Genomic DNA, 10532 nt, shown 5'->3' with positions numbered 1-10532 from the left:
AACACACCAAAATGACCATGCACCCGATAAGCTCCCCTCTTGGAGTCTTAGACATATTTAAGCGTGGACTATTTTAAAACATGAAAAAAAAAATTGCTTGCAATTCAGTATTACTGCGCTGGGCCTTTCAACAACCCCCGAAACTTTTAGAAGTCTTCTTTAGAAGGTTGTAAAAGTTACTAATGTGGGTTGTGATTGGTAGATCTCGATCCATTTGTTTTTTTTTCTCAAAGTTCATTGGTTGTCATCGTAATGATAATTGACGGCAGCCAAAAGCGCAGTCGTTAGTTAGGATTTTAACTTGTAAGTTCGCGTGTTATTGAAAGGCGCCGGCAGTAAATACAATACAGCGAAGGTGAATACTGGAAGTTAAACTTCCATAAATTCTACTTACAGTCAACTCTCCCCTTCTGGACATCCCATTATTACAGGCAGAAGCTACATCCATGGCCGAAAACAGAGAGAAATGTAGGGAAGCAAATCCCACTGACACGGACTCTAGCTGTTACAGACACCAAATAGCGACACCTCACGTGGTCCCAAACTAATATTCTTATTGCTCTTCCCTCGTTACTACGGACAACTTGGACCTATTGATTGACATAATCATTCTGCAGTCTTGGAATGTTACTAGTTTGTACACTATTTTGTCCTGTAATATATGATTGAGTATCACAGTATTTGTGCATTTCTATTATTGCTAACGATTTCAATCAATAAAAATTCAAAGATTAAGATACCGTATTTTTTGGAATATCGCCCAAATAAACGCCTGGTCTGCCTGGTAGATTCGTAAATAAGACCTTCGAGGAATTTGTATTCGAGGTATAATAAACTTTAGGTATAACTATAAGATATTTAGCTCTCAAAAATAACAATCAATACAAACTCTAATTAACTCCAGGCTCAAATACACTGCAAAAGTCAAAAAAATGCGAAACCAAGTTTGAAATAAACGTCAAGGGCGTTTAATCGGAAAAAATACGGTAATTTACAGGGTAGGAAGTTAGAGCTTTTCATCTCCAAGAGGAAAGAGCAGGGTTTACGACAAGAGTCATAGATCACAGGCCATTATCCATGGAATAACAAGCACCATCGACCAGAACACCTCCTGGATAGCATATCCAGTGATCATTAGTTGTCTCTCGCCAAGCCAACAGCTCAAGACGCATCTCTTTCACCAATTTCTGATATTGCGGTTTATCAAACAGGTTTGTCAGCTCTTTAGGGTCAGTGTTCAAGTCAAACAGTTCCCACTGTGCTCGGTAATAATACTGCTCCAATGTGCGAAACCATCCCGTGGGCCTCCCCTCTCGTGTCCGATTCAAAAGGTCCTGGTAAGTAGCGGATCTGAAGATATCATAGGCAACTGGATACGGCATCTTGTAGGCAAGGTTGTGAATAAGTTTGAAATTTTTCTTCTGCAGGACTCTCATTGGATAATACATTGTCACTTCATGTAAGTCGTGACTGGCAAAAGCTGTATCCCATCCTTCCCGTGGTTCTTGATGTAGCACTGGTAAGACAGACTTACCAGTCAGCTTCACAGACTTCGATCCAAACAGCCTGTAAGTGGGATAGTCAATTTTCAACCAATCCAGCACAGTAGGTACTATATCCAATAAGCTCACCATGGCGTCACTTATGTGGCCCCAACGTTCAGGGGCCTCAGGGGATGAAACAAGGTAGGGCTCAGCCATACCAGGATGATAGAGGTTAGTCTTCGCACCAGGAAAAGGGATCCCATTATCAGAGCTGAAAATAACCAGGGTGTTCTCTTCAAAACCTGCCTGGCGAAGTTCTTCTAGTATAAGCCCTATTCCCTGATCAAGACGGCTGACTGAAGTGTACTGCTTAGCAATCTCATCTCGAGCGGCTGGTGTGTGTTGTGTATAAAACGGCACCACAACTTCGTCAGGGGAGTAGTGTAGTGGCTTCCAATCCGGTATAACTCCCATGCCTGGCTCGCCATTTCCAAACCTCTCACAAAATGGCCCTATAAAAAAGGAGAATGATTTACTAAAGCTATACAAGACGCTTGAAGCTTCCGCAAAGCCAAGAAAAATGAAGAACAAACTTGATTCTCGTCCAAGAAAAGAGTTGCCCAGATATTCAGTACTGCGCAGTTTACAGTAACAAGAACAAATGTTCATTGTGATAACAGGTTTTTGGGCCGCTTAAGTTGTTATCCTTGTTACAACCATCCAGAGGGAAACACGCTTGCAGCGACGGAGTTTGTCAGACTCCTAGAGGACTCGGGATCTGTTACAGCAAAACAATCCAACGGGAAGACAGAGAATACACAGTTCTTGGGTCCACCAGTAGAGTTTAATCCACTAACGTCCTCGGAACGTACCCGAATGTAACCAGTATGTAACCCAAGATTATTTTACAAGGCACGACTATTTAAGCCGAAAGCACAATTCTAAAGGATTACGTAAAGCTATTAAAAATTCTTAACTTAACATTATCTAATACATTTCAGAAAGCTCGATCGGCTATAACGGAATTCATCGTTTACAACGCCAATAACTTTCAAAACAATACAGGTAGATAACAGTTTAACAAAAGACTATCGCATGTTGCAATTACAGTTCAACGCTTATTACAGTTATGATCCCACAACAAACTAGCAGGTGTCTGTTACGGTCAATGAACTGGAACAGCAACCTGTAACTCAGAAATGCAAAACGAACTAAAACAAATATATCTACGTTGGATTTGTATATTTTCCGATAGCGGACCACTTTCTTGAACGAAAAACTAAAGCATTAATTCCCTTTGGACGGTAGCCCTAGGAGGGAGACTGGGCATTGCACGCCGTAACCTCGGCGAGATTTGAATCCACGACCTCTGAGTATTACAACTCAGTGTAGTTCACCGTTGCTCTACCAAATATGCTAAGAGGTCAGGCGGCAGCAGGTGGCAATTCATAGCAAGGCAGATATTAAGGGTACAACTGCTATGCAATATGAGCCACCTAATACTGGTATTAGACAAGCTAAATATAAGCCAGGAATTTCCTTCACCTATCAAAACATTCACCCCAGACTATACAAGGCAACTGGAGTATACTTGCTATCTCCAATAGATTAAAAAGAATTTGGTTCTGACTTATGTGGTTAACTATCCTTTCTGAATTAAATTTTAATATCAGTTTCTCATTTAATAATACTACTGATGGAAAATAAGGATGCCATCAAATGGCTTTTGATGCTTTGGGTCAGAAAATTAGCACATGTGTAAATAATGTCTAGAAATAATTGTGTGCAACTTCTACAGCTTGTCCAAGAAATCAATATACATGAACATGGATATTGTGTTGAGGAAATTAGGTGATATGCACACTGTACAGATACCAATAGCACATTTGAACAATTATTGTGAACCTAACTGACTGACGATACATTTATATCAACAGTTCTCAAAAGTTTGTAGATATTTGCTTCCTGTTTTGTCAGGGATGGACAGCAAATTCTGACAGTAAATTTTGACTGTACTTGCTCCATATGGGAACTATCCCAAGAAATGCAACAGAGAATGTAGAACTTTGGCTTGCCCCCAAAGAATCAAGATGTATTCCAGAAAATATTGCACTGCACTGGTATCGCTGAGTCATGGGTTTGAATCCCATTTAAGTCCAAATTTTTTCAGGATCTTTTTTCACAGCTGCCTAAGTTACGTTCATAACTGCCACAATTTTTTGTGTTGGAGCTGTATTATTATTTGTTTCTTAAGTTGAAGATTCTTTGAACAGTTAATTGAGCTTGTGATTTAAGTCATATGCACAGCACACTCCACTTTATTTTACTTACTATCAAAAATCATACAATCACCGATAATTCCCACTTTTATGTTGTAAACCTTATCCAAAATGTGTTGATTAAACTCACCATATTTTGGATTACTTGCACTGCGATGGGCATCAAAGAAACCAATATACAGAAGGAATGGCCGAGAGTCATTCTGTGATCCTTGAAAAAACTTGCGAGCAAGGTCTTTCATGTGGGTGATATTGCGGCCACACTGCAGGAGGCCACAGTTTTGCTCAGTGTACGAAAAGTCGAATGGATAAACCTGTGAATAAAAGAGAATCAGAAACATGCTTGTTTGAAAAATGCTTGTTTGTCATTAACTATTTTATCAGCTAGGATACTTGGTGACCTTCATTCAGGTTTCGTCATTATTATATTTACATGCCACAAATTAGAATTATCTTGCGCATAGTACAATTTGAGATATACAACAGCTGCAAAGCCCACTCTACATACAGCCTGCCTGGGTATTACATGTAGTACAATAGGCCTGCAATGCATGTAGAGGGCTACAATTACATTACCGTCTGCATCTCAAGGCACCTATAGGTCTGCAATGCGTGCAAAGCACTTCGACTACAGTCTGCATACATATCCTTCTGCAGACTTTGTACCTCCTACACTCATTGCAAGCCTATGATTGTAGGTTGTAGGACTGTCATTCATACTAACAGCTACAGTTAACTGACCCCTTGAAGGAATTCTGTGGCTATAAACTGGCTAATAATACATTCGTAGTTCAATATTTTGATGAGCAAATAGTCAACAAAGGCAACAATATTAGATGCAGGGATCCATAATCACAGTTGTCCGGTCATCTGTGACGACTAAAAACAATCGTAGGGAAGACCAAAACAATACAGAAACTCGTCTGCTGGACGAGTTTAAACTCTTCTGCTGAATGAGTTTAGTTTGACTCTACCAGAAAAAAAAATTGTTAAATTTTCTTATGAGTTCCCTGCACTCTGACCACTTTTTATCCATTTGAAACTTGTAGAAAACAAAGAAAGATTTGCAGCTTTCTTTCACGATAAATCGTTATTTTGGATGACGTGTGAATGAAATCATTGCTGGCTCAATTTTCATTTTTTCAACTGAGGATGCTCTGTACTGCATCTGCATCTGTGAAAAACATGTGGAGCAATCACATCAGCTGTTTTGATCATTTTCTTCAGGATATGGTGTTTAGTAGCATTAACACTTCAGAAAAACAAGCTAAATACGAGCAGCAAGAGTGAAAGCATTCCTTTCAGCCTTCATGGCAGTTGAAGGGGCCTTGGATTTCATTTCTACCTCGTTCTCTGCATCCGCTGACAGCTGCAACTACAGACATGATGTACTGGGAGACTGGTAACGTGAAAATAATAAAAAAGCAAACTTTCCATTCACATGCTGTTGTGTTGGAATCCCTAGGATTTCATGGTACCATGTCGTTGCTGTGATTCAGAAATAACAGTTCTGATCGAAAAACCGTTTGCCACGGACACCTTCAGCCTTGCTGAATATATTTCTAATTCTCAACAAGAAGAGTGATTCCTTTGATTATATATGAAACTAAAACATTGTTTTGCCATATTGTATCCATCCCAAAGTGAATCGCATGGTATGCCAACGAGCAAGTAAAATTTTGCCAGGGCAAGTGTGTCATCTTGGTATACTTGGAGAAAAAACCAAGAGGATCCCTGCTACATGTAGATGTCACAAGTACAGTAAAACCTTGACAAAATGAAGGGCCAAGACACTAGGAAAATGGGTTCATCATAACATTACAGGGTTTTGAAAAAGCAAGTCACTGAAACAAAGGCATGAGGAGTCCACCTTAGCAGTCCATGTTGCAAAATTTGGAATGTTCAGGGAATCAATCAGAGTTCCCCTTTTCATTCTGAAACAGTTGCCATAATAATGCTAGCTCACCATGTTACTTCACTATAACAGGGTTTGCTACTAATTGGGGTTCCACTGTATGCACTAAATAGGATAGCAGTCTGAAGAGTGTCAGTTCATTTCAAATGAGTACATTAACCCATTGACTCCTGTTCCGGCCGTACCGGCCATGCAAGAACCCACCCCCAATTTCCTGTGCCGGCCATAACTGGCTGTGACAAAAGCATGTGAGGACAATTGCCTCTCCTACCCTCCCTGAAGACGTTTTAGTTCTCTTATTGTTCTATTGTTGTTAAGGACAAATAAACCAATCAAAATCGACATACAGAGCATATTTTTAGAGGACTTTAGGGGTCCTAGAAAGACGGTTTTTCGTCTTAAAATCATGTGCTCGAAAAGTGCAGGTAATCATGGCGCATTGCGGGCCAAATCCACAAACTTCCAGGGTCTTGTTTTCATTCCTAAAATGGACAAAATTACTTCTTTGGCACTTAAAATAGAAAGGAAAAACATAAATTGATATTTAGGTGGCCTCAGAATGGAAGATCAAGGTGTTCAGAGCCCTCAAACCTTTCTGGTGAAGAATTTTTCCTTCCTTCAACCGCCGCGAAAACATGACAATCAGTATGCTTTCAAGTGAGTTTTGAATACAGATCACGGATTTGAAACAGCTTCCTGGACTTAAGAAAACAAAAATGGTAATGTACAGTATTACTTTGAAGTTGAATTCAATTTTTAGAACAATTGGTAAGGCCATGGCTGATAAAATAACTGCAAAACTCGTCGGCAAAATCTCAAGCTTTCACTTTAGCGTGAGGAATTAATTTGAACATGCGGTCATGCAGCGAAGCACGTCTGCAAAATTTTGAACATTTTTATGCTTTTAGATAAGTTTTTTGCCTCATTTTGAATGAAAATTTATTGTTATTGAACTTCCTGTCACATTTCTTTCATGTGGTTGCCTTTATTTGCGAATTTCAGGTTTTAAAAGTGAATAGTATTTTTGCACACTGGATTTCTGCATATTTAATTTACGGCGACCCCCGTGGTTTGTTTGTTTAGTTTATTCACTTCATTTAAATATATTTTTTGAGTCTTATTCAGCTACTACAGAACTCTTGAGAGAAGAACTAAGTGGGAGCTAAATTAACACATTTGTAATATGATTTATCTCAAAATAATTGGCTTGTTTTTGTCGTCTTTTTGATGTACAACTTTCATCTTTCTTTTGCTGCGCTGTATTACTTTGTCGCGCAGTGAAGAAATTATCTGATTTCTTGTTTTCAAATTGGTTTTTAAATGTGTCTTTCGCCATTATTTTCTGGTGTTTTATCAAATGTTATCCGTTATTATAGTAAAAGAGTAGAAATTCTGTTGTATTCAGTTTTGTTTTGTCCTCTGAAGTCAAAAATTAACTCATTTTTCTGTAATCAGTTTTCTCGGCTTCTGTCGCACGGCAAAGAAAAAAAATATAATTTCTTGTTTTCTTATCAGTTGTACAGATCAAGTTGAGTTATTTTTGTTGATATTTTTTAATATTTTGGCCCTTCATTTATTCAACTTTAAATAAACGATGTCTTGAAACCTGATCTTGTGTCTGTGGTTACTGCGTATATGGTTTATTTTTGTGCTTTCATCCGCTCTGAAACATTTTGCAAAAACGCCAGGGAATTAGGGGTGGGTCGCGGGGAATTTCATGCAGGAGTCAATGGGTTAAGTAGTCCAAGCATGAAAACCTTAAGTGGAGGATTGGAAAAAAAGGCTTTGATTCCCATTATGGTTGCTTGTTCATGCATGTAAGTTTGGTCCCACCAATCAAATTGTGGTTCACACACAGCACACTGATGTCACACACACACTAAAACCATTTGCTAGCTTTCAATATGTGATTTGCCAATTAAAATGTATTCCTGAGCAGTCCATCTTAGCAGTCCAAATTGCAAAATTCAGACTGGTCACTGCTGAAAACAATCAGGGTACTCTTTTCATCATGATCAATACTCACTGTTTCAGGCCCTACATGTTTTTTGCCAATGATTCCAGTTCGCACATTATTCTTCTGTAACACCAAAGGAAGACTCTTGACTGCATCAAAGGAGTTAAAGTGATGATATGAATGATGAAGGCCATACATACCATTCTGATGCTGTGGAAGACCTAGAGGCACGGAAAATATTGAAGATATTATCTGCTCTTTAATAACGCATAGTTTCACAATCCATCACACGTACAAGATATGGAGTGAATGTTAAGTACGTTTCCCATTCCACACAAAGGTTAGGTCATGTCAAACATAATTCACTTGGATATTCATGGGTTTGCTCATAGAGCACTTTGATTTTTGTTAGACATGATTTGTGTGAATTGTTCACACAGACACGTCTGTTCCTAACAGAAGTTTCTATGGGTATTAGGAGTACAGATAAATAGGAGTACAAACTTGTAAATTAGTGAATTAGGAGAGAGTAGATTAAGAGTACAGTGACTGGTCCTTCCAAAAATATGCTTGTGGCAGAATTATTTTCAAATTTGTGTGGTCTTGCCATCTCAATTGTTCTTTGAAATGCTGTCTTGGAGGCTGGATATCTTTTGCAAGGCTGAGATACCCTGGGAATCACAGTACATATGTAAGGGAAGTGGTCAAAACTATTATACATATAAGGGACCCACTAGAATAACTTGAGACTACTGTCTCTTCCTATAGCCCCCTACCCTTATCCAGATACCAACGGTTTCTTTTATAGCCCCCCCTCATCCCTTGGCAAGTGACCCATGGTCTCTACTACAGCCCACCCCCCTCCCTTGACAAGTGACCCATGGTATCTTTTATAGGCCCCCCTCCCTTCACAACCTACCCGATGGTATCTTTCATGACCCCCCACCCTCCCTCAATATCACCTCTATTTGCTGCTAGCCTATGGTCTCTTGCTTAACCCCCCCCCCCCCTCCCCCTTCACTACACACACAAAGACAAACACAGAGAGAAACAGTATGCCGGGCTGGGTACACTATGGTCACATTATTTTTCCTTTAATCGATCTTAGAATACACAATAATCTCTGGTTTGCATACCTATAAAAATTAGAAATAAACCTTTTGGATGTTTGAAAACAAGTTCAACAGTCATGTTAAAGACTTTTTAATGAAGAAACACGAAAAATCCCCACATTGTTTTGCGCTCAAGTACATGGTGTCCCTTTAATGAATGCCTGACTACACAAAGCACATTAACTCTGAACATAAACATAAACTGTGGACTGCCGTAATAGTGATTAACCAACTTTCATATTGCTAAAAACCATCGACGCACAAACCACAGAATTGAGAGGCACTCTCTTCATTGCGTAACCTAGAGTAGCTAGGATTTTTCTGAAACCGTTTTGTCTCTAGAGCTAAGATGCTAGCCTTCTAACTTTTAAAAACACTTCTGAACAAGTTTACGAGCTTTAATGACGCTAAAATCTCCAAAAAAAGTGAAGAATTATTCCCGCAAAAGTCGCCAGTAAATGCATATTTCACGGATCATGAAAAAATCGCAAAATTACACTCTATCACGCCCGGTCCGGCTATTTGATTAGCTCGATTAGAACTGTTTGCAAGTACCGAAAATGTAGCTTCTTGACAGGTCTAATTACCTCATTGACTGATTTGTTACAGGCTTATCACCAAGGGCGGTTTGGCACATCAAAAACAAAGTCTACAGGTTCCCCTGTCCCCACCTCGATCACTTTGCTCTCCGTATTCTTCTGTTTCACGCTTGCCAGAATTTTTTTCTGTCCCCGCCGGGAGCCTGTCCGCAGGCTAGGTTTCCGGACTTTCCGCTGTTATCTGCTTGTCGCTTCGCAGAGTTTGACACCTCTATCGTGTGCTTATAATTTCTTTAGGCTCATTTCAGCATTGGAAAATATGTTTTAAGCTCTTTAAGTATTGGGTCTGGAGGGACAAAGTTAAGTTTGAAATATACCACGAACATGTTGCATACTTGCACTCTATATTATGATGCCCGGCCCAGCTGTTTGATTAGGCCGATTCGAACTGTTTGCAACTACAGAAAATGTAGCTTCTTGACAGGTCTAATTACCTCATTGACTGATTTGTTACAGGCTAATCATCAAGGGCGGATAGGCACAACAAAAACAAAGTCTACAGGTTCCCCTGTCCTTAGACTGCAAAACAGTCGTTTTTGGATGTTTTCGGAAGGTGCGAAGCGCCGTAAGCGCGATCCTCACATGTGAAGCGCGCGAGCCTTACATTCGCTTCAAACTTTTCGTTCGAATATTAACCGTCGCCCGCATTTGCAAAAACTACGACTGTTTTGCAGTCTACCCTGTCCCCGCCTTGATCGCTTTGCTCTCCGAATTCTTCTGTTCCGCACCCACCAAATTTTTTTTTCCGTCCTCACCGGGAGCCTGTTTGCAGGCCTGTGAGACGAGAAAGTGAGCCTGCTCTGATCTCTGCAATTTTTTTTTATTTCCACCCCGGAAACCACAGAAAAGAATAAAGTCAATTAATTTTCACCGGAAGTATGAACTTTGGCAGCTCAGATTTCTCGGGAAAATTGTAAATCTTTTTCATAACAACATGTAGGCGCGATATCCGTTGTTGATAAAGTTTTACCAAAGAAAAAGTGTCAAAGTTTATGTCTACTAAGGAAACACACTTTGATTCCTAGTGATCTTGCTTTGGCAATCTGGTCTTTGGCGATGCTGGTAAACGGGCAAATGCTCTCGTCTTGTTTCGTTGCCCGCTTGCAATCACATATGTTTGTAATATTTAACTCTTCCCATATGCAGTCGGCAACACGACAAGTACGTCTTGATTCATTAACATACT

General features: G+C 39.7%; 1 protein-coding gene across 1 annotated transcript in view; it reads right to left on the bottom strand.

Moving 5' to 3' along the window:
* LOC145467684 (N-sulfoglucosamine sulfohydrolase-like) overlaps positions 1-10532 on the bottom strand; it is a 16695-nt gene continuing 6163 nt past the window's right edge. Inside the window, exons 2-4 of the mRNA XM_081451287.1 lie at positions 7705-7856; positions 3894-4077; positions 1-1996 (exon numbers count right to left, since the gene is read on the bottom strand). Of these exons, the coding sequence (XP_081307413.1) occupies positions 1062-1996; positions 3894-4077; positions 7705-7856 (1271 nt within the window). The 3' untranslated portion in view covers positions 1-1061. The remainder of the gene's footprint in view (positions 1997-3893; positions 4078-7704; positions 7857-10532) is intronic.

The sequence above is a fragment of the Orbicella franksi genome, chromosome 14 (assembly GCF_964199315.1).
Source record: "Orbicella franksi chromosome 14, jaOrbFran1.1, whole genome shotgun sequence".
NCBI classification, from domain to species: Eukaryota; Metazoa; Cnidaria; class Anthozoa; order Scleractinia; family Merulinidae; genus Orbicella; species Orbicella franksi.
This window is presented reverse-complemented; position numbering and strand designations above follow the sequence as displayed.